Genomic DNA, 23,920 nt, shown 5'->3' on the forward strand with positions numbered 1-23,920 from the left:
TTTTTTCTTTTTCTAAATGCACAATTTAATTAACGTCTTGCAACATTTTTATTTGCGGAACAAAACTAAAGAAAACAGCCAACAAGTGTTTGTAATTACTATCATAAACAGTAGATGTCGCCATAGTCCGCCAGTTAAAGTTGGTTGCACTTGTGTTGATGTTAGAATCAGTACTAAGAGGTATGCAAAACCGTTTAATATCCTGCATATGTCCATAAATAAGTAAATTATATCCATTCATCAAAGAAGGGGTCACTTTTACTGGTCTGTTATTTTATACATAAAGCAAATGACCAGGACTGTCTTCCTTTACCTGTGTAGTATGGCCAAAAATAGGGACATCCTGTCTCAGAGTGACGATGAAAAGCTATAATTCATTACCATCTGGCCGTCCAAATAGCTCTTTAAAAAGCCTCCAATTGATTCAAAATGCCCCAGCAAGAGTACTGACAGGAATTATCAAGAGAGATCACATTACTCCAGTTTTAGCTTCTCTTTAAAATTCCTTTTCCCCTTAAAATCTCGAACTGAATCCTCCTCCTTACATAAAAGGCCCTGAAATGCCTAGCACCATCATATCTGAAAGACCTCATTGTACCAGCTCCCAGTTTGGGTTCAGGAGGCAGACACACTCTATACTTTTAAGGTCAGGTTCAAGACATTCCTTTTCGACAGAGCTTTTAGTTAGAACTGGACTGAACCATCACTGGACTGAGATCCTTTGTGAGTCGTGGTTCAGTCTGTATGTACAGGGCACACCGCAAGACCGTTCGGTTGATTAATTTTGTGTTTGGGTGTGTGGGTCGTGGTTCAGTCCAGTATCCTCCTTCTTTGGCTCTACCCGGCTGACCTTAAGCAGATGGGTCCCTCCATATGAGCTGGGCTCTGCTCAAACTTTCTTCCTGTTAAAAGGGAGTTATTCTTTGCCACTGTTCAGGCTGCGTTTCAGACCGGATTTCGTAAAGTGCCTTGAGACGATTTGTATTATTATTGACGCAAAATAAAATTGAATTGAAGTGAATTGAATTAAATGAACATGAGATTTTATTGGTCATACATAGTACAATGCACAGTGAAATGCATTTAAATGAGAGAGTCTGAATGCAGTCTCCCAGTACCAGAAATTACACAGCTGAGATTTCCATATTTGGGGAATTCACAGGAGTCAGCACAACATGGACTGTAATGGCTGAGGCTCACCCTGGGTGAACCGCTTTCTTTTATAAATTCATGCTAAAAATGATCAAATTTTACTAAATATTTATGGATTATGACACATCTGCACAGATTATACGTTAATATAAACTAACATGTCCATCGGACAGACTATTTTTTTCTTTTTCTTTTTTTTTTAACATGGCAGAAATAAAACAAGAGGTAAGCAAATATCAAAATGAAATTAACTTTTATTGTATGAAATCCAGGATCAGTCTTGTATATTTGCCGTAACTGCCATGCATATATGTACGTACAAGGAATGTGTTATCTGCATTTAACCCATGCAAGTGAGTTCATTTGGAGGAGTGGCCAGACATGCAAGGTGGCCATGGAGCAGTTTGGGAGTTTTAGGTGCTTGTTTAAGCTGCCTCAGCCATGGAAACAGAAGAGATTAAACCAATGACCTCGTGGTCTAAAAGTTGCTTCTCTAACTTTATTCCACAGCTCTCCTGCAAGATTTCTCTTAAAGGGTTCAACTGCAGCACAGTAAAAGCACCCACCACACACAATGTGAACATTTACCAGAAGAGAACTTTTTGGCTCTGCATTCTCATCAGCAAGGAGTGCTTGCATTTACAGCCATAAATAGTGATGCCGCCACAAAGAGCAATAAATCTATGTGTTTTCACCTTACAGACTTAATTAGCTTGAGAGCCTTAGGATTTTTAAACAGACTGAGCTACTGTGTAAAATATTACAGGACATCTGGCCAACTCAATAAAACAAAAGCACACTGCAGTGCTCTATGCTGGACTCTAATCAATATTGTAAGGTTGAAAGGTTGACTTCCAAATTGTATCCTGTGTGACTCACATAAAAAACAATAGTAGAACTGTAAACAGGTTGGACACTATTGCTTCTCCTCGACTGAATATCTATAATGTTATTTGACAAAAATGACCATCTGGCACAGAGGCCTCTTATTTCGTGCAGCTTTAAATACCATACTAAAAAAAAAAAAAAAAAAAAAAAAAAATAAGTAGGTTGTTACAAAGGTGTTTCGACAAACATATGTTAATATGTAAATTCATTGACAACTCCTCTGTCCATTACTTTTCTGAGAAAAAAAAAATCCTAAACATTTTGTAGCCTACTACTACTACTACTACACAACAACAACAACAACAACAACAACAAAAACACATGTGCATGACATATTAGTATTTTATTTTGCTGAAACCCCGCGAATTGATCTTCCATTATCTTCCCGTAAAAACAGCGCCACAGATCATTTGACTCTATAGTTGTGGCCAAATGCGGTACTGCACTTTGGGCTGCTTTGGCTGTTGCCATGGTAATGAGTAAAACGCCGGAGATGGGGAAACGCAAAAAAAAAACTGTTTGATAACGAATTAATAATAATTATTTACCAATTAATAATTAAAAAACACTCGTTTCACAAAAATGTCCTATTTTTCTTTATTAGGAAAAAAAAAAACAATATGTTAATAGAGCCCATCATGCAAAACCCAGTAGGTTATTAGTATTTAATAAAAAAAATGCCTGTAAAATACTTTTAATTCAATTTTTTGACTTTCATTTGATTGTGTTATTTACTTTGAAATGTCTAGTATCCCCATTTAAAAAATTAAAGGTCACACAAGAGGACTTTAAAGGGTCTGTTTTCATTAGTTTGAATTATCAATGATAAAGTAAACTCTAAGCAACAGATTTTGCATAAAGATGCCAGTGGCGCTTTTGCGTGTTCCTAAGGAGAAGCTACTGATTTATGCATGCCCACAAGTGGTTTCAGTTTATTTTGACGTATTTTAGCAACAGTGACTAAAAATAAAAATAAAATAAATAAATAAAAATATCCTTCTGTATATATTTGCACGGGAGTCTGGGGCTGCCTGTCGTGAAGGTAATCTACCTAAATCTGGATGAACAGCATGGAGGTGGTGTAGCTCGCTGGCCCTTTTGGCTCCACTTCCAACCCCAGTCAGTCCGTCTTCCTCAGCCCTGCGCAGTCCACCTTCAGCAGCGGTATCAGGGAGCAGGGATATCCCGAAGAAAGGAGACACTGGTCTGGGTAGGTGTCACATCTCTTTACCGGGGGAGGTCCGCTCCGTATTCCTGTCTATTTTATCTGCAGCCTCCGTGTGTACTGTTGTCAAGCGTGAATGTGCAAAGGGAACAGTTTAGCTTGGTCTAGTGACAGACTGTGGCCAGAGGCCCGGTGACCCACATTCTTATCTAACGCTGTGTGTTAGCTAGCTAGCTCCAGCTAAAAGTGGGCTGACATACATACATACAGTACATTGTTGCAGACGAGTTAAATGCTCGCCGCGTTGCATTTTAAAGTCGACAACCAGTGGAGAAAATTACGGGAATCTGTTATTTCACGGACGGAGACTCTTGGACGGCGTGTGTCATGTGTCGCAGTGAGTGCGGTTAAACTATTGTTAAGCTGTTGTTTTGCTTTTGTAATTGACGTTAGCAATCAAGCTAGATGGCGTTAGCCTCCTAGCAATCACTGCCCGGTGTGCCGGCCGGCATCGCCAGCAACAAGGAGGTGGACAAACACTTTAAGCTGTGCGTGTCGCATCGGTTTTGACTTCAGTCTAGTTGACCACATTGCGCGTCTCCACTGCCTCCCGCATTAACACCTCTTTTAAATGATACGTGTGTTGTTATCAAGCTGTTAATGTATTGAGGCAGCTGCGTCGGTCTCCAGAATCCGTGTCTACCTATCCTGCTGCCCTCCATTCAGCAGACATGGGATTAATCACAGTGTCTTCATCTGGTCAGGATGCCATTCAAGCTGTCGGGCTTGTCCTGAACTCGAGCTATATCTTGTCTTAATATGTGAGTCGCTGGGCCGGGATCATGTCAAGGACAGGGGCACAGATGATAAGTTCTGCAGTGTGATATGGATATCAAACACGTACTTGGTCGCGGACCCACTTCATGCTTATACAGCTAATAGTTAGTGAGTGCTTACATTTGGACCCTCGTACAGATTGCCAGGACAGGATCTGTTGTACACACAGTCACAGTCATGTATTTCAGACAGAAACAGACAAATAGTAAGGCTGAATCAGATTACTCTTGTTCCAGTTGTCAATGTCTTATTCTCTCCGATTATTTAAAGCAAAACTCTAGATTAAAAGATAAAATGAGTATAGCTTACTTGCTAGATACTTCTTAGTGTTAAAATCAAAGATATTTATTTGATATTTATATCAGAGAAAGTTGGCGCTAAACCAGTATTTATCATTCATCATCTATCATGATGTTTCTCAATGTGACCTATTTTTTTTTATCAGATAACCTTAAAATTTCACAGTATTTCATGATTATTTTGCAAATTGCTTAGCTTCAGGCAATAGAATAATAATAATAATAACAGTAATAATAATAATAATAATAATGATAATAAATGCAGCATTATGCCCTGACTCTTTTTTTTAATTAATAGACTGCTTAAATGAGCAGTCCAATATGCTGCCTGAAATGATCTTACTCTAAGATATGTTGCTATCTGTTATCTGTTTATATTAAATCCTTTTCATCTGTCATCAGACTTGACTTATAAGAACCAGTTTACATTCCAGTCATTCAGAAAATAGTAATATTTTATACAGTTCATGTAAATAGCTGATATTATCAGTTAGGCGTCATTCCATATGTACCATTTTCTAATTGATACACGCGGTATGCCCAGATGTTACTGGTTTTTGGGCACATGTGTACACTCTGACATACATTCAGAATATGCATCTCAGTTGAGGCTTTTAATGGTTCTTACACAGTTACACAAACCAACCAGGCAAGAGTTTATGACGCTAGGACAGAGCTGCACGCCCTCCCAAAAAAGGCCAAAAAGGTCTGCTTAGAAAGAGATACAAGCCTACTATCAAACATTGTGAAAGACTTTGATATCAACAGGTTTTTGGATGTGCGCAAATATTGCAACACTGACCTTTTCCAGAAGATATTTGAAGGATATATTAATTGGCATATTCACTCATTCCTTTTTGAATAAAAGAGCAAAAATTAGAATATTTTGTGCGAACAATGCACTCCTGACACCGAATTTTGATATGTCACCCAGTGTGTGCTGTACACACAAAACATTAAGTATACCAGCGGAAATGAATGTATTCTAATATAACAGTCCTGCTCTAAGTTTCCCTTCATGGCTATTCTAATGTTCAGCGTCAGAAAGGTGGTAATTCAACTGTATGATCATTTTGAAGGATGTATTTGTGTTGCTGTTAAACTTGATTAACTTAAACACTTAACTGTTTCTGTTATTTAGTCTTGGCCATAGACTAAAATGGAGTTGTCAGAATAAAAGAAACATGTTTTGGAAAGTCACAATTCAGTTAAATAGTACTACAAACCAATACTAAAACATCCTGAAGATAAGATTTAGTGCATTACTGTTATATTAGAAAGCATTTGTTTTTACTATTGTAGTTAATGAATTGGAAAGTGAGTGTATTTTAGTCATAAAAACTTATTTTGAAGTTATCTTTATCAGGATAGTTGTTTTTATATCTCATCTTTACTGTTACGAGAATTTTTAAAATCTAAAAAATCCATTAAGTGTTTGCACATAATACTGGTTCAGTGCTCCATTTTTTTTTTTTTTTTTTACCATAAAGAACTGCCGGAGCTGTTAGTGGAGCATGGAAAAATACTTTGACACCTTTTTTGTTGCTGGCACTACTGCGGCAGCAGGTGAGGGGAGGAAACAGGGACACCGTCTTTCTCACCACAAAGCCATGCTGCCTCTGATTTGGCAGATTATCACTGCTAACATTGTGCGACGTGTTTACAAGTCTCTCTGAGTTTATTAGAAAACCTGAACTGTGCATTTACAGTTTATGGGTGTTTTGTGGATTGCAAATACTCTGAATGAAAAGTAGGCACACATGGCACTGGAGCACGGCAAACAGAGGACGGCCTGACAACACAATCGGTGATGAAGGAGGGGGATGGACACATGCAGATTATATTAGTACATGCAATGCCTAATAATGTAATCACTGAAATTCTGTCATATCCAACTTTTTTCATGCTCCAATGTTGTCTGTGGTTGGACAAACACTGTCAGCTTTTAGTCACCTGGAGACTGATAGGAGGTGGTGGTTGCACTGGATCTGTCTATCCCTAGTTGGTACCAGTAGTCAACAGATTGGACCACAAATGCCTGCTGTTTGGAAACAGCAGTAGCTCATGTTCCAGATTTCACCTTTTTTTCCTGGTGGAATAATAATGTCAGCGACTGTGCTATCGTGTTGGCCTTTGGCTTAGTGCAGATACGTTGAATGTGAACAGCTCACCCACAGTTTATGCTTCTGCATTAAATTGATGCAGAGGCTACACGATGTTTGTATTCATTGTGTTGGATCGATAAAGAGGTTAGATGAGGAGGTTTGGAGATAAAGACATCCGTATGAGTCGTGTTTGATGAAATTCCGGTGAAAGTTTCGGTTGCCGCCATCGAAAGCGAAGCAGGAAGTAGAAACAAAAATTAAACCGACTGACAAAAAAGGCACAGTGCTGTCTAGCGTTTGTGTGCCGTTGTTACAGAGGCACAAGTATAAATGGCTCACACAGGCGGAGAGTCTGTGCGTCTCAAGGATGAGTGCTATAGCGTCACTACCTCAGTGTAATCTTCTTGTTGACATCAGTGCTACAGTAACCAGAAGCACAGACTTCAAGCACCAGATTTACATTCACAAAACTTGCATGAGTCAAGGATGGCCTTATGTTTGCTGCAGTCTGTGGCAGCTGCAGTCATGAGGCAACACACACAACGGTGTGTTTTCACTTGGTCTTTGTCATAGGTGACCCTAACTTTGATGTCATCCATGGTCTGTTGCAGTTTAATTTGTTACACGTTGAAAGATATTGTAGTTACTTTTAATAAACCTTTTCAGCACAGGAAAGTATTAATGGGTCGTACATTTGAAGAGATGATTAGTTGATGCCCAACTTGACCTAAAAAGCATAGAGCCTTCAACATCCCATTCCTTTTGTGATGTGAAACAGATGTTTAAGTGCATCATAAAACATGGATTTAAGTACCATTATATTTTATTAGATCAACTTGTCGTAAGAGCCATTTAATGGGGTGCTGACTTCACCAGAAAAGTCTTTATGCTGTTGTTGCAATGAGCTATATCCTACCAGTTGGATGGCTTGTTGAAGCTGTTTCATTTCCCCGCCTGCCTTGCTGCTGAAGAACATTATAATTTGTGGAAAAGACATTTGACAGCTAACCTTTGGTGTGTATGTACGCACGACAAAACCTCACAACCTTACCACCTGACAGCAGCCACTTCAGTGCCATGTTCATTGTAATGAAGCTATATGTCATCCCAGTGCAATAGTACGTTTCGTTTTACGTGTTTGTAATCTAGTTTCGGTCAGCAATCAGGGATCTGTGGCATAATTACTAACTGGCTTTTCATTCGTATGAATTCACTGTTATTTTAGATTATTATTATTGTTATTATTATTATTATTTATAAGTAGTAGTAATAATAACGCAACAGCAGTATTTTTCTCAAAATACAACTCTATATACAGTACTGTGTTTTAGGGAGGTATGAAAAACTGCTGTACACTGAGAATGATTTTAAAAAATTAAGAGGCCACGTTTTGCCTTCAAGGCAGCATCAGCTCTTCTAGGTACTTGCACACAGTTTCTGAAGGAACTCGTCTGGTAGGTTGTTCCAAACATCTTGGAGAACTAACCACAGATCTTATGTGGATGTAGGCTTCCTCAAGTCCTTCTGTCTCTTCATGTAATCCAAAACACAGTCAATGATGTTGAAATCAGGTCCCTGTGGGGGTCATACTATCACTTTCCAGGACTTCTTGTTCTTCTTCACGCTGAAAATCGTTCTTAATGACCTTGGCCTTATGTTTGGGGGCTTTTGTCCTGCCACAGAATAAATTTGTGCCAATCATACATCTCCCTGATGGTATTTCCTGATAGATATGTATCTGCCAGCATTTCTCAGCAGAAATGCAGCCCCTAAACTTTAAAGGAACCTCCACCGTGCTTCACTGTTGCGTGCAGACACTTGTTATTGTACCGCTCTCCAACCCTTTGATCAACAAACTGCCTTCTGCCACAGCCAAATATTTTAAATTTTGACTCATCAGTCCGGAGGACCTGCTGCCATTTTTTCTGCACCCTAGTTCTTGTGTTTAATTGCATAGTTGAGTCTCTTGACCTTGTTTCCATGTTAGAAGTATGGATTTTTGGCTGCAACTCTTCCATGAAGACCACTTCTAAGCCAGACTTCTCCAGACAGTAGATAGGTGTACCAGGGTCCCGCTGGTTTCTGCCAGTTCTGAGCTGATGTGTTTTTCATCTACTGCACTAGTTTCCTTGGTCTACGATCCTCAACGTTGCCCGTTTCTTGTGCTTTTTCAAAATGGCTTGAACAGCACATCTTGAAACACCAGTCTGCTTTGAAATATTTGTCTGGGCGAGTCCTTGCTGATCCAGTAGAACTACCTTGTGTCTTGTTGCTGTGCTCAGTGTTGCCATAGTGTATTTCCTGTGACATGAAGCTGTCTTCCACAAACCTCACCTTAGCAGCAGAGTTTGGTTGTTCCTCACCCAGTTTTAAGCCTCCTACACAGGAGTTTCTGTTTCAGTTAATGACTGTGTTTCAACCTACATGTGACATTGACAAGTGTTAGCACAAGTTTGATATAACTGGTTGATCATACACCTCACTACGATCCTACAAGCAAGTGTACATATAAGAATTGATGCTGGTTTGAGGACAAAGGGTAGCAACACCAAATATTGATGTGACTTAGATTTTTCTTTTGTTCGCTCACGTTGCATTTTGTAAATTGATAAAAATTGAAAAAAACGTTTGCACAGTACTGTAGTCAGTCGTTCTCAGCAGTCATCATTACACCCCAACCCAAACCACCCTAACCTACTTAATACCAGTAAGCAACAGTTTTTCCGTTATATTTTATTGAAAAGAAAAAGGCTTCAGTGAATATAAAGACAATGAATTCATAAGGAAATTAATTACTAAAACATTGTGCTTCATATTCTTGCATAGTTGATAGCATTACAAATATTTTAAGATGTGCATTTTATCAGTGAACATTCTTTGTTTTTGTTTTTGGAAATACAGATTTTCAAAGAGAACATCAATGCATGCTGCTTCTCTTAACTGTCCTCAAGCCTTAAGAGGACTTTGTCCACTGGTAGCGACATTAGCTGCAGAGAAATCCTGTTGCCACGCAAGATTGTTTTTGTCAGACTGACCTTTCTCTGAGAGCTGAAAGGATTTTTCCTCTTGGAGACATAAATGAAATTCACAGGGTTTGTCGGCAGTTGTTCCTTAATACGGCTTAACAAATCAAAAACAATGCTCTGTTACTTGGCATGTAGCATATCTCTTTAGAGGCAGGTATGTGCAGTGATGAAGCAGTAACACAAGCTGATGAGGTGATGCGCGAGACTTGTTTGATGTTGTTCTTTTCGAACTTGTAAAAATCGCTTACTGAGCAAACAAGTCCTCATCTGTAACAGATGTTTCGACAGCACAGCATATGCAGGAACTTATTCAACTCTATTGAATATGATTTTCTTTTCTTTAGTTTCTTTCTTTTTTTACCAAACACAAAGATTGATGCTGTTCAGCTGATGAACTCCCTTTTCCTGCAACAGTAAAGTTAAAAATAAAATAAATGTGATATTTTGTTGCTTAAGTTAAATGCAATTTGTTACATATACATCATACAATATGTGCCCTCTTTTTACGCAGAACAACCCAAGTCACACAACATGTTTTTCAGAGAGCGGTTGATTCTTGTAAAAATGGAAAACAATGACCTACATGGAGATCAGGGGCAACCAAAACTTGTCTTAGAATGACGCTATCAGATGTTACTATGATCAAGAAAAAATGGGTCAGGTCTATTGGGGTTTCCCTAAAAAGTGATGTGGGGAGAAGTGAAAAGCGCTTGTAGTATTGGTATCATCACTGCTGGCTCCTTAATACTCAAATCTGGACTTCATATTTTAGAAACTGTGATTGAATCAGTTTTAAGTGGGGAACGCAGTGTGTGAAACAGCATGATGAATTTACTGCAGAGAGAGATAGCAATTTCACAGTTTACTTAAACAGGCTAAATGAGTAACTGAATAGCTGAAAGAGTACTGCACGTAATGGGTCTGTTAATTGAGATGAATGTGTAGATGGTTTCAGTCACTGATACTGAGTCACATCAAGTAACTAAGTCTGATAAAACGACAGTTTGAAATGTTTTGAGGCACTATCTGTGGTCTAAATAAAGGTTTGCTACAGGACAGGGAATCCTCAGCACAATAGGAAATCGCTGTGATTTAATGACAGGTTGAAAGTGCTTCTTGATAATCTTTATCATCAGGCTGTGTGTTAAAGAGTATCTCAACTTGCGAAGCTTAAACAAACACACGTGTTGGAACCCACTTTTCCAAGAGAGACACAAAGTACCACTCAGGTTTACTTTAATATAAATGCTTATGTTTTCATTGCCTGGAAGCAGACCCTTTCCCAGCTGATGGCCAAGAGTGTGGGCTGTAAATGAACTTCAAAGAAATGTGTGCATGTGACTGTGTAGTTCAGGGATTACTCATGTTGTCGGGGCAGTCACAATGTGGGGACGAGTCTTTCTCATGAGGTCACAAAGCAATTCTTGTTAATGTAAGTCATTACGTTTCAAAGGGAAAATGTTAACGTTACCGAGTAGTAGGTATGAATAAGGTTAGAGTAAGTCTTTCGGCAATGAATGTAATACGGTGTAACGTCCTCTGAAGTCATGGGTACACGACTGTGTGCGTGTGTGTTCAGAGCCGATCTCTTATTTCTGCAGTGCTGTGGGAGGCTCACGATGACCCAGATGTTTTAGTTCTGATTCAGTACTGTGACTTTCTTTGGTCTAAATCACTCATTTCTAAATGTTGTCTTTCTGTTCAACAGGTGAAGAATTCAGATAAGACGTAACCACGGAGCCATGTGTCATGAGGTGAAGCGGCCGTCTCATTAACCATCATTCAAAGACAGAAGGTAAGGTGACCGAGTGATCTGAGTTTTGCTTTTGGCTGCAGCAGCGGACTTTGTGATACTTCTCCATACTTAGAGATGGACGGTCTGGGCTAATTAAGCATTTTAAGTCTAATTCATCGGGAGCTATTACAGAGCCGTTATCCTTCATGTTTCAGTAGTGTCCTATTTTTGACTCGCAGGCTGTCGTGAATATGGGACTGGTGTTGACTGAGTCACTAGAGGATTTCAAATCATTTTCTCATTAGAAGATGGCACTATAAAACTGGTTCAGTGTTCTTTGACGGCATCTGTTGATTCTCCTAATTAGCCTGTGTTCCTGTTATTGCCGGCAGCTGCGTACAGCTTTGCATTCTGTTAAGTGCTTCAAAGGTTTAGTACAAAGCAGCCAAGTCCAGATAACTAAATGTGCAGTATATTGTCTGAAATGAGCCACAACACCACTCAGTAGCTAGATCTAACGTCTGTTTTCTCTTACTAAAACGGATTCGTGTGGTCCTAATTTCTCCAATGGTTAAAAACACAGGGCCGCCGGACATCATCACACATGTTCTCTTTTTGACATCACTGTGACGCTAACAGAAATAGATCCGTGTAAAAAAATACTGTGCTCTTGTTACTGGGAATCAAACCCTTTCTGTTAATATTTCTGATTCACTTCTGCAAAACAAATCAAATCTACTGCAATGTTCCACTGTCTGGTAGTAGTAGACAGTGGAAGTCGTCCCTTTATCTGAGATTAAGTGCAGTCAATAAAGTGTGATTTTTGCCTGGTCAAAGTACATGTGCGTGACTTGACAAATTAATCTTCTGAGAAAAACATAACATGGTGCAAAGTCTGCTTGGGAAGGACAAGGCTGTGTGCATATATATAGAGCAAGGTCAAAGATAATTTGTGTTTTTCTTTTTTTTTATGGTTCAGATTGTGGGGGGTTGTCTGGTTTGCATAATTAGCATTATGTTTTGGCGGTCAAATGTTGGTTGTACACTTTGACCATAGACTGCAGGCTCACAGGGCTGTAGGTCCACAGTCGTTCTTGATCACTTTCCCTCTGCTGCCAGTCATCCTTCTGAATTCCAGTGACCCACTTGGCATCAGGATGAGGCCCCTGGCTGAGATCCTGCTCCTCTGGGACAGGAGGCCAGCAGCAGTCGAAGGGGCCCCTGCCAACCACTGCTACTGCCTCTCAAACATTCCTGCCTGTGTGCAGTGGAGTCAAAATGCAAAACAAAGACCCCTTTTGTGCTTGAGCCTGTGGATGTGTATGCAGTGAGTTTGGTTGGTACAACTGTCCATGAGTATGGTGAACAAGCGTGTGTGGTGGATTTATTGTGCTTACAGGCTAAATGACCGTGGCATTATAAAAGTCATCTTCATTGATGTTTTCCACCAGCTACCAAAAAATATCCCTGCCTGTAAACCGAGTTTATCACATCTTTAATTGCTATGTGGGTGCCACCAGGATGAACAGGCCTGAAAGCTGCCTCTCACAGCATGTTTGACTGAGTAATTTATTCTTTATAGTTGTTGTTGATTTGTGTGACCTCCTTGGCAGCGGGTCTGTTGCATGCTGTTTGTTGAAACTGCATAATATTATCCTAGATATTTCCTAGCATTTAGAGCAGAATAAACAACCCTCTAATTGATATCAGTCTCTAATCTGAGTACTGAGTCTGTTTTGTTCTAGATCTTAGTTAATAAAAAGTGATAGACTAGCACCAAGCTTTAGATGGCTGACGTGATTTAACAGTCTTTCCAGAAACCTGTGAAATCTGTGGTCTGTGTTGAGACACCTGGGACCACAGAGGGTTCACAAATCCCCTGCTCTCGGGTGTCAGGGTGTGACGGGGATGGTGAAGAAAACAGAAGGGTTGCTATGAAACCAGATTTTACCTAATCATGTGACACAGGACCTACCTGACAGCTTTGTCTGGAGATGGGTTTAAAGTTTCAGGAAATTGCCCATTTTTTAGGTATATTTGGGATTGTAACTGATGACTGGGGTAAATATGCAGTAGGGCATTAAACCAAGAAGGTGTCATCATATTTTACACAAAAATAAAAGAGTCTAGACAGTCCTGAGATTAAATTTCTGATGGTCTGGAAAACCATTCAAATTGCATTTTGGTGCAGTGGAGAATTCACTGGTTGAGTATGCCTCAAGTCGAGTTCCCATGTCTGCAGTCCTGATAAAATTATAACATCATAGTAGATTTGAAAAGACATGTTAATCAGAATCATTTTGATAGACTGACTGGAATAAAAGGTAATTCAAATAATACATTTTTCACCTTTAATGTAATGGAAACGTTTGTTTTGGAAGCACTGTGGATGAAAAACAGATTAATCCTGACATTTCCATTTTAAAAAGCTACGACAAGACTATCTGAGGCTTTTGTCGGCCTGAGAAGTGAAAACTGCTGTTCCACCATTACATGTGAACAAGTAGTTACCTCATAGTATATGTATCGTGGCAATGATCCCGCAACAGATGTAGGGATTCAAAAAGAAAGTTAGCTTTGCTGTATTCTGTCTTCATTCCTTTTCTGCTCTGTTTCCCATGGCCCCTAATTTAATATTAAACACACTCTCCCTGATGGAGACAATCTGCTTTATAATGAAATAAGAAAAGAACGTGCTACTTGGGATTGTTTCTTTCTAGGGTTAGGGGAATTCGATTTGCCTACCTCTGAGTTTTGCCAGTACACAACAAGCTGGAATAAAGGCAGGTGCTGAAGATGAGAAAATGATACCATGTAAAGGTAATCAGGTTACTTTACTGATATGAATGCCCGACCAAGCCACTGTCATATCAGTAAAGTAACCTGACTCCTTTTACATGGCATTATTTTCTCTTGTTCGGCAGCTGCCTTTATTGTTCACCTAAAGTGGTGCACAGTAAACACCGGTGAAAGAAATCATACAAAGACCTTTTTGATAATTAGTCAAAGATAACACAAGTAAACACAAAGTGCAGTTTTTAAATGAAGGTCTTTATTATTAAGGAGAAAAAAATCCAAACCTACCTTAGCAGCAATAACTCCAACAAGCGTTTGCAATAACATGCAACGAGTCTTTTACAGCTGTGGAGGAATTTTGTTCCACTCACCTTTGCAGAATTGTTGTAATTCAGCCACATTGGAGGGGTTTCCAGCATGAACCACCTTTTAAGGTCATGCCATAGCATCTCAATAGGATTCAGGTCAGGACTTGGACTAGGCTTCTCCAAAGACTTCATTCTGTTGTTCTTCATGTTCGTTATTCAGAGGTGGACTTGCTGGTGTGTTTTGAATCATTCTTCTGCTGCAGAACCCCTGTTCTCTTCAGCTTGAGGTCACCAACAGATGGCCGGATATTCCCCTTTAATATTATTTGGTAGATGTCAGAATTTGTGGCTCCATTTATGACAGCAAGTCTTCCAGGTCCTGAAGCAGCAAAACAGTTCAACAAAAAAAGTTCAACTTTTGTTTTGTCCCCGTCAGTATTTTCCCAAACATCTTGGGGATCATCAAGATGTTTTCTGGTAAAACTAAGATGAGTCTTTATGTACTTTTTGCTCAGCAGTTGTTTTGGTCTTGGCCATGCAGGACATTTTAGCCCAGTCTCTTTCTTATGGTGGAGTCATTAACTGACCTTAACTCAGACAACTGAGTCCTGCAGCTCTTTGGATGTTGTGGGGTTGTAGTGGTTCGGTGGAGTCCCAAAGCTTTAGGTCGTTTTCACACCAGAGCTTTTTGGTCCGCTTTAAACGGACCAGAGTTCATTTCCTCCAACAGTCTGCTTTCTGTGCAGTAGGGGTGGGCGATATGGCAAAAATATCATATGACGGTTTTTTAAAAATAAAATCACGATTGCGATTTTATCACAATCATAAATTGAAAAATGAAAAACAGGCAATTTAGTCCAAAGAACCTTTCTTAACAGATTTTATATATATAATAGTCGCAGTTTTGCCTGCATTTGGGATGCTTCCTCTTCAAATGATTGAAGGTTCGTTGTGTTGCCACTTGATGTGCGAACCTGTTCTGTGCAAACTTTGCATGCTTCATCAGTTGAGGAAAATCTAAACCAATTCCATATAACGTAAGTGGAATTTTTTTTAGTGACCAATTCCGTTTGGCTTTCAGCCATGGCTCTCCATGCAGCTACCAGTACACACTTAAACGAGGCGGGTAAGAAAGTGCATCACTATAATTGGTCGGTCAGGTTGACAATGTAATACATCTGGTGCATCGGTGCATCAGCATAGAACTGCAATTTATAGAATGTGTCTCTGCAGTTTGACAGATCGTCTTCACGTTGTAATCGTTCATGATTTAATATCGTCATATCGCCCACCCCTAGTGTACAGGTGTGAAAACTCAACCAAACTCCAGCATGGACCAAACAGGTGAACTCGGGTCTGCTTGGAAACATGGGTCTCGGTTCACATGCACGTGAACTCTGGCGTGCATTGTAGGCAGTGTGAATGCTCACCGGAGTAAACACAGGACCAAATGAAGGAAGCAACGCAATATGCGGTGCGTCTTTTGTGTAACAACTGACAGCAGTTATGTTGAAGCTACAATTCAGTTTGCTAATGCATAACCTCCACTCTAGAAAAGCCTCCACTTGTATTTTGTGAAGCAACCGTGTAGCTTTTGTCTGAAAGGCGACAGACATGAATGTCGCACCCTGTTATGTTCTGTCTTTACTGCTTTTTGCTGCCATTTGCACATTTAAAAAATAAGCCGCCCGTGGAAAAAACATTTTTGTAACGGTAACTTTACCTATCAATTAATGGTTAACTGTTGTTGGTTGATGTGCATTTTATAAATAAAGAAAAGAAACACACTCCCCAAAACGACTAACTTCATATACTCCTCCATGTTTGCCATTCGTATTCTGCACCGCTGACTGACTTTTTTTCGACCAACCATTTGTTTTTCTGGCTCGGGAGGGAGGAAGGGATTTCCCATCCTACATTGTCCAGTCAATGAGCGCCCCCGCCCCTTTCAACCGTGTGACGTTGCTCAGAAAATTTGGTGCGCTTCAGAAATTGCAGTTTGAAACCAGAACCAAACCAAATAGTGAATAAAAAAAAAAAAAGTGTGAAAACAACCTTAGAAATGGCTTTGTAACCTATTCCAGGCTGATAAATCTCGATTACTTTGTTTCTCTCTGCAATGACGCCAAGCTTTTGAGGATCTTTTGGTCTACTTCAACTTGTCAAGCCTTTCCTATTTAAGTGATTTCTTAATTGAGAACATGTGTGACAGTTATCAGTCCTGGGTGTGGCTAGAGAAATTAAACTCAGGTATGATAAACCACAGTTATGTTTTAACAGTGGGGGCACTTTTTCACACAGGATCATGTAGATTTGATTTTTCCCCCCTTTGTAATAAAAACAATAATTAAGAATTGCATTTTGTGTTTACTTTCATTGTTCTTCTTTGCCATAACATTTTGAATTTTGGGTTGACAGAAAGAAATCTATTAAAATCAAGAGAATTTAAGATTTTATTGTTCGGCCGTATTGCCCAACCCTAGTTCCTTCCCCCTACATGATGCACAATGATGTCCAGTGTTTGCCGGATACATGTTCCACAGCTTGACCTTTAACAGTGTTTTCACATCCACAAGCTTTGAGTTCATGACAAAAGGAGTCACTCTTCATACTCAAATAATTCTCAGTGTATGATGGAGGGAGTATCAGTTGTGGAGGAATTCAGTCGGCTATTTTTACCCTGCACGGCGAGGCTGGTTGCTATGGTGTTGCCCATTGGCATAGTTGCAGTGCTGGCGTCTCAGTGCGGGGTGTGGCGGGGTGCGTGACGAGCGGCGCCATAGATCCACTTTAGAGTGACTCATATCCTCAGAGCTCTGCTGCCCTACATCTCAGTGTGCATGCACACACCCACATACCCACAATCAGAGACATTCAACAGAGCTGTGTGAGCAGAAGAAAAATTGAGGCAAAGGAGTGTTATTTGTCTGTGGTTTGATGTGGTGTAGTGAAAAATATACACTACATGTGAGGTGTGTTCATTTGAATCATCTGGGTGTCTGCAGTCAACCGTGCCAAAAACTCATAATTAGATGTTGGAAATTCAGCACATCTGCATAGTTTTTTTTTTTTTTTTTTTTTTTTTCCCTTGACGTCTGTGCCCGCTGAGGATTAGGGAACACCGGGACGTCTTTGCATATCATGTGATTGAATGAGGAAATGTGGGATGCAGGCGCTTCAATTGCCCGCTCACATCTTTTGTCAAAGGTACTTGCCATGGAATATGAGCAGCGTTTAAAGGATTTGTGTTTACGGTTTGTAGTGTTATTAGTGAGAGCAGTAAGGTGTTGCCTGTGGAGCTGTGATTAAGTTAGATCGGCGGAGGAGGAAAGTAGGTCATTGGGCCAGCAGGTCAGTGAAGCACAGATGACATCACAGTTATACAACCCCTGCTCTTTCAGTTACACAACGCTCGCTCTGAGCACGAGCTACATTTTCTTGCTAGCTCTTTTTTTAGCTCTTGTCATTGAATTTTCTAGAATATTTTTTAGTAAGCATGACAGTTTTTAAAATGCTCTAAAGCCAGTATAGTAAAGCTGTTTGTTTTCTTGCTTCTCAGTAAGAACTAAATCTATAGATGAAGCTCTTTTCTCCACCTCTCCACTCTCTTTTATATTCCTGTTGCAAAGTGTTGTTGGCCGCTCGTGTTAACGAAATGGTAATCTCAGATAAGACATCCATTCTAGTAACATGTTTGTATCAAAAGAGTTACAATGAGTAGTAAAACAACTTTGCATAGCTGAAAGTCAGTGAGTCATGATAAAACCTGCTCCTCCCCTTGTTGTGATTTTTACCTTTCTTTGACCTAAAATGAATGTTAAAAGCAATATAAACTGCTTTGTGATCCATCCTTTTTTTGACTAACTTGACAGTAAGTGTGTTTAAAACACCAAGAAACAGCTCATATATGATGTGTTCCCAGATTAGAACTGATTGTCCATCAGTCAATAGTTCAGGAGTCAACAATTTATCAGTTTGAAAATCTGTTCAAATGAGACCCTCATGCGTTTTACTGCATTCTTATATTGTTGTAATGCTGTAATGCATTACTACTACTTTTATGTATCCAGTTATGTTGTCCCTTTAAAACACGCTCAATTGTTTCAGAACTTGGATAATTGTTGGGGAACTAACTGATAAGGAAGCTACATGAAGCAGGACCCAGTTTTTACTATATGTATGATATTAGATTTTGGGGCGTGTTTAACTTAACTTTGATGTTAATTCAAGATCACAATAACAAACCTCATTGAAATTCTTTAAATCTCTCATTAGGAAAAAAAAAACTGCATTACCTTTCCCGTTGAAATATTAGTTGAGAGATTAGTGTGTTATTATTGGAAATGCCCATGTGTAGCAAAACACAGGGGGAATAACATGGAAGGGATTTTCTCACCAACACAAATAGGACGTTATTGTGAGAAAACCTCCCACACAGGTTGTGATGGTAATTGGTTCATGAAGCAAATGGGTCAAATATTTAGGCTGGAGACCCAGCGGGCCTTCTCGTTTTAATTTGACATCTATTGTGGGCACACCTGTGCAGTGAGAAATGTTCGGGGTGAACACCAGCAATGGTTGAATCTGCGGCTGATTTAAAACCAAGATAGGTGCTTTTACAGTATGTGTGCTATGTCAGCATTCAAGCAGCAAACTCAGAAGTAACTTAGTACGATCACTCTTCTTGTTAATTCAGTTTGCAATTTGCTGGTTTGGTCGTTACCTGATTGAAGCACGCGTTTACAATATTCCTGCTAATTCATGGAAAATTAACATTCCTCTGATATTTTTAAGAAGACTGAGAACAATTTTCTGCTTCCTCTGGCATGAGATCACATCACATCGCAGTCCCCTCCCCCATATTGACCTGCTCTACACAATCCAGACCTGCATTTTATTCTTTGGTCCAGTCATTAGCAGAGGTTGGGTAATTGGACAGACACAGTGTGACATGGGCCTTTTTGGGGCGCAGCTTTAAAAACTCAACCTGAGCGCAGCATCACTCTGAGTTTAGATCAAGATCTGCCACAGTCCTCAGAGAGCATGCATGTGAATAAAACATGCATTATCTCACATATTAGACTGGCCAGTCAGCTCTCACATGTGTGTCTGGGTCATAAGAAAAGTGTCACAAGTCCATCTCATGTTGATACAATGCATTATGTATTCTGTATGTGGTGCTGACAGATGTATATTGATGAAGTAACTAATGACCAAATATTACTACTGACGCTTCCATTCCACAAATAAGCAGAATATAAATGTCTCGTAAAACCACCGCAACCAGAACACACAGTGCTCTGCCCCTAATAATCTTGTAAACGCTCGATCCAGTTGTTTGAATTAATAAATTCTTTTAGCGCGTGTTTGCGCCGCGTGGGGCGATAGGAAAAATGTGTTGCTCAGACTAATGTTTGAGAAAATGACTGAAGCTGGAATGAATGTGGGCAGCACAGTTAAAAACATGGTGCATCGTCGTCATCGGTTTCTTTCGAATGGATTCAGTGTCGTTAATAAAGCTGGGGTAAAAAAACAAACAAAAAAACATCATCTTGTTTGAGTATATTTCCCCCAGATTGGAGGCTCCAGGCAGGCAGCACCACCTCTGCCATGTTATAGTTAAGTTGTAGTTAAGAAAGAAAGTTCTTTGACATTTTGGTGTGTAATTTTGTTTTACATCCATGTCAAGAGTTGGTACCTATAATCAAAACTATTCCAGTAAGCTAAGTATTGATGATGTGAACAATAGTCACCATTGGATGTTGATACATTCGTAAATAGGGACTATCTTGTATTTAAAGCAATGTGGGACAGGGACTTAACATAAGGAGCCTGTGATGTCTTGATTAAAGCCGGTACACTTTACACCACAATCATGACTCACACCATATTTGTCTTAAAACAAAAAAAAAAACTTTGTGAATGTATCTTGCATAGTTACAACATTGTTCCTTTGACATAATCTGCACAAAGACTCACCGACAGACTCGTGGCAGAATGCTCAGAACAGCCTTTGTGGTAGCACAATATAAGTGTCTCGTTTTGGCACAACCAGACAGAGTGACGAGGTGGAAACAATACCAGCCACGTAACAAAGACTCCTTGTGGCAGGTGGTGCAGGCGGTGCACGAGGCAGCAGGTGCAACACTGAATCTGATGATGATCAGGTGTTTAAACTTTAATTTAATGTTTAATTTAATGTTGTAGAACCTGTTGTATCTGGATGCAAAATCCATCTGTTGTTTAAGATGTTGTTCTTACATGTGCACTTTTGTTAATGTGCTGTGCAGAGCTGTCACTTTACCTTTGCATAGGCAGCATGTGGTGATCCAGTGGAAACCAAGTGTTTTCCATTCATAATCCTCAAGTTCTTTCATAAAAGTCCCTTTTTTATAACAGTTTCTAGCTATAGTCAGTGTATTTACATTTCTAAATAGTTTTTGTTTATTAGTTTGTAGTGGAGCCATCCATTCCTATAATGGATTCAGATTACCTTCACAAGCATGAGGGATTTACAGTAAACAATGCAGCCTGTAATCCAGTGTAATTTTATGAAATTGATAACAGCCTTACTGTTTACTACTCACGCTTTTTATACTGTAACTGAGCGGTTTGGAGTTACAAATAATACAAAAGCATTTCCCAGTACTGCTGCTTCACTGGTGTCACAAAGAAGCTACTCAAGGGGTGTTTGCTGTGGTATTAAAAGTGAAGTCCTCCTCAGATCAATCCAGCCAGGCTGGAATCTAAAACATAAGGCCGACAACTTTCTGGCTTAGAATTGATTGTAAAAGCTGATCCAGCAAACACAATCTTGGGAGTGTGAGAATCTCTTTGTTGCTGTACAATATTGCTGGCATTGCCAATTGTCAAGGTCTAGAAAACAGGTCAGGAAACCACACAGCAATGCTGACACAATGCAGCAACGATTACACAATGAATACATGATTAGTAAAACTGACAGCAGTGTTTGGTAACAGTACAAACTGAGAAGTTGCCAGTTTGGACCTCCTATCTGACCTAATACAAGATTTCCTCATCTCTCCTCTCCTAGACTCTGATGTTGCGGCCATGTGCCACATGTACACCCGAAGCAGGCGAAAAACTCCGTTCTCTGAGGAACAGATATCAACTTTCTGCCCCTTGACTGAAGTAACTTTCAGTGACTCTCCTCCAAGGCTCCCGGAGGCCCACCCCTACCACAGTGTGTCCACTCTCCTCTCATCTACTAGCACCTTCCTCATCCTCTCACAGCACTGGCTATACTGTCAGTAAGGTAAAAATGTAGTTTTACCAGTGGACTTGAGTTGTTGGTTCTTCAGGTGATGACGGGGCTGTGGTTAAATGTCACTTCATGCCTCTTCCTTTAGGTTCATTCACAAATGTCTACCTCACGATTGAAACACCCCTCTCCAACACTGCGACCCTGAACAGGATACAAAATGACCTCGAGCATTGACCGGTGAGTTGACCCATGTATTTAACAACCCTCCCCCATCATTAATTGTTCTGTCTTTTAATCATTTTGAGATCAGAACAAAGACTTAGGATCAGGAGAGACTTTCATGCTCATAAAAGTTAACTGGGGGAAGAATACGAGACGAGCTGCCCTAAGTGTCGGTTTGTTTGCTCCGTAGGGATGACGGAAGTATCTTTGATGGGTTAATGGAAGAAGATGAAAAGGATAAAGCGAAACGGTGAGATCCCTGTGGTTTATTTTCAGATCAAAGGTGTTCAGTGAAGTGGAAAAAATCCTCCTTGATTTAGTGTCTTTAATTATTAGTGTGCCACTTAGCAAGAGTTCATTAAAAGAACTAAACACCTGACGTAGGAGTCCATCAGATTATCTCATGTTCCTGTTTGAGATCCGGGGCTTATTTGCTAAGTCAAGAGGAAATGTGTTGTTCTTCTACATCAATAGTGTGTCCCGTAACAAGTCTGAGAAGAAACGCAGAGACCAGTTCAATGTCCTCATCAAGGAGCTGGGCACCATGTTGCCGGGCAACACCCGGAAGATGGACAAGTCCACTATTTTACAAAAAAGCATCGACTTTCTGCACAAACACAAGGGTAAGAGACTGTCATGACTGCCAGGAATCTGTTTTGCTACTGAGTTTTAAGGAGTCATAAGTTGTATATTTTATCTCCTTTATCAGAAATCGCTGCTCAGTCGGAGTCAACTGAGATCAGACAAGACTGGAAACCTCCTTTTCTTAGTAATGAAGAGTTCACTCAGCTGATGTTGGAGGTGAGGCAATTTCTACTTGATTTTGCTTTGTTTCCATGTAAAAATATAAGTAAATAACGCGGACATTTTGTTTTTTCCCAGGCATTAGATGGATTTTTCCTTGCAATTATGACTGATGGAAATATAATCTATGTCTCTGAGAGTGTGACATCTCTACTAGAACATTTACCTGTGAGTACGAGTTGTTTATGTAGCAAAGTAACGTTAAGATTTTCATCAGAACGCATTAACAGGTCATAAACTGTGTTTATGTTTCAGTGTGATCTTGTGGATCAAAACCTGTTAAACTTCCTGCCTGTGGGGGAGCACTCAGACGTGTACAAGGCCCTGTCCTCTCACGTCATGGAGGGAGAGACGCTGACGCCCGAATATCTGAAAAGTAAGCACGTCTTATATATGTATTGTGTTACTATGTTAGCTTGCTGTTACTTAATCATCCCACGTACCAATTCTTTTCTTCACCCATTGTTTGTCTTGTTACTACTCAGCAAAAAATCAGCTAGAGTTCTGTTGCCACATGCTTCGAGGGACAATCGACCCCAAAGAGCCCCCTGTGTACGAATACGTCAAGTTCATTGGAAACTTCAAATCCCTGAATAATGGTGCGTTTCCCGACATAAGGTACGAACCCGGGGCTGCGTTTCTGTGTGCTTTAACTTTTCCTTGGTTTCCTTTGTCACCAGTGCCTAACTGTGCCCGAAACGGTTTCGAGGGAGTGATCCAACGATCGCTTCACTCTGCCTTTGAAGACAGAGTGTGTCTCATAGCAACTGTGAGGCTAGCCAAACCCCAGTTCATCAAGGTGAGAATCATTAACTGTTCCTCCGCTTTTTCTTTTATCCAGTGCACACACATTTAGTTTCGGGCTTTAGGGTTTGAAAAAGTGTAGTTTTAATTAGGGCAAAGCCTGACAGTAATGTTTGCTCAGTCACCCCAGGCAAACTAATTCTGGCCCCTGTGACTGATCATGTGCAGTCCTCTGTTGCCTCTGTTGGCAACTGCTTTTCCTTTGTATATAAACACTTAATCTTTTTGTCTTTTATCCACTGTGTAAATCCTTTCTTCATACTTACAAAGTGCTACTGTGTGCTAGAACTGAGACCGTAATGCTCTGAAATCACCCCAGATATCACAACAAACATACACAAGCATTTTGTAAATCAATTGCTAAACACACTCTCTTTCTTAATCTGCTCAGGAGATGTGCACTGTAGAAGAGCCTAATGAGGAATTCACCTCCAGACATAGTTTAGAGTGGAAATTTCTCTTCTTGGATCACAGGTACCTTTATTATCATTTTATCAGTGTTCCTTCAGAAGAAAGTTATTTAAGTGTGTGTGTTTTTGTTGTGCCTGGATGAT

At 39.9% G+C, this 23,920-nt stretch overlaps 1 protein-coding gene and 1 pseudogene across 8 annotated transcripts in view; one reads left to right on the forward strand and one right to left on the reverse strand.

Moving 5' to 3' along the window:
* Positions 1 to 1,090: 1,090 nt before the first annotated feature.
* On the reverse strand, positions 1,091 to 1,228 carry LOC125010041 (annotated as a pseudogene).
* A 1,849-nt stretch (positions 1,229 to 3,077) lies between these two features.
* Positions 3,078 to 23,920, forward strand: part of clocka (clock circadian regulator a) — a 30,983-nt gene continuing 10,140 nt past the window's right edge. For 2 of the 8 annotated variants that reach the window (XM_047586671.1, XM_047586667.1), the window contains exons 1-12: positions 3,079 to 3,250; positions 11,181 to 11,267; positions 21,366 to 21,587; positions 21,682 to 21,773; positions 21,949 to 22,008; positions 22,233 to 22,381; positions 22,468 to 22,559; positions 22,641 to 22,730; positions 22,818 to 22,938; positions 23,048 to 23,161; positions 23,243 to 23,361; positions 23,758 to 23,840. In XM_047586671.1, coding sequence (XP_047442627.1) covers positions 21,754 to 21,773; positions 21,949 to 22,008; positions 22,233 to 22,381; positions 22,468 to 22,559; positions 22,641 to 22,730; positions 22,818 to 22,938; positions 23,048 to 23,161; positions 23,243 to 23,361; positions 23,758 to 23,840 — 848 coding nt within the window. In that variant the 5' untranslated portion in view covers positions 3,079 to 3,250; positions 11,181 to 11,267; positions 21,366 to 21,587; positions 21,682 to 21,753. Of the gene's footprint in view, positions 3,251 to 3,393; positions 3,603 to 11,180; positions 11,268 to 21,365; positions 21,588 to 21,681; positions 21,774 to 21,948; positions 22,009 to 22,232; positions 22,382 to 22,467; positions 22,560 to 22,640; positions 22,731 to 22,817; positions 22,939 to 23,047; positions 23,162 to 23,242; positions 23,362 to 23,757; positions 23,841 to 23,920 lie in introns of those variants that run through there. The other 6 variants (XM_047586672.1, XM_047586674.1, XM_047586670.1 and 3 more) reach the window with 5 other exon arrangements.

The sequence above is a fragment of the Mugil cephalus genome, chromosome 6, assembly GCF_022458985.1.
Source record: "Mugil cephalus isolate CIBA_MC_2020 chromosome 6, CIBA_Mcephalus_1.1, whole genome shotgun sequence".
NCBI classification, from domain to species: domain Eukaryota; kingdom Metazoa; phylum Chordata; class Actinopteri; order Mugiliformes; family Mugilidae; genus Mugil; species Mugil cephalus.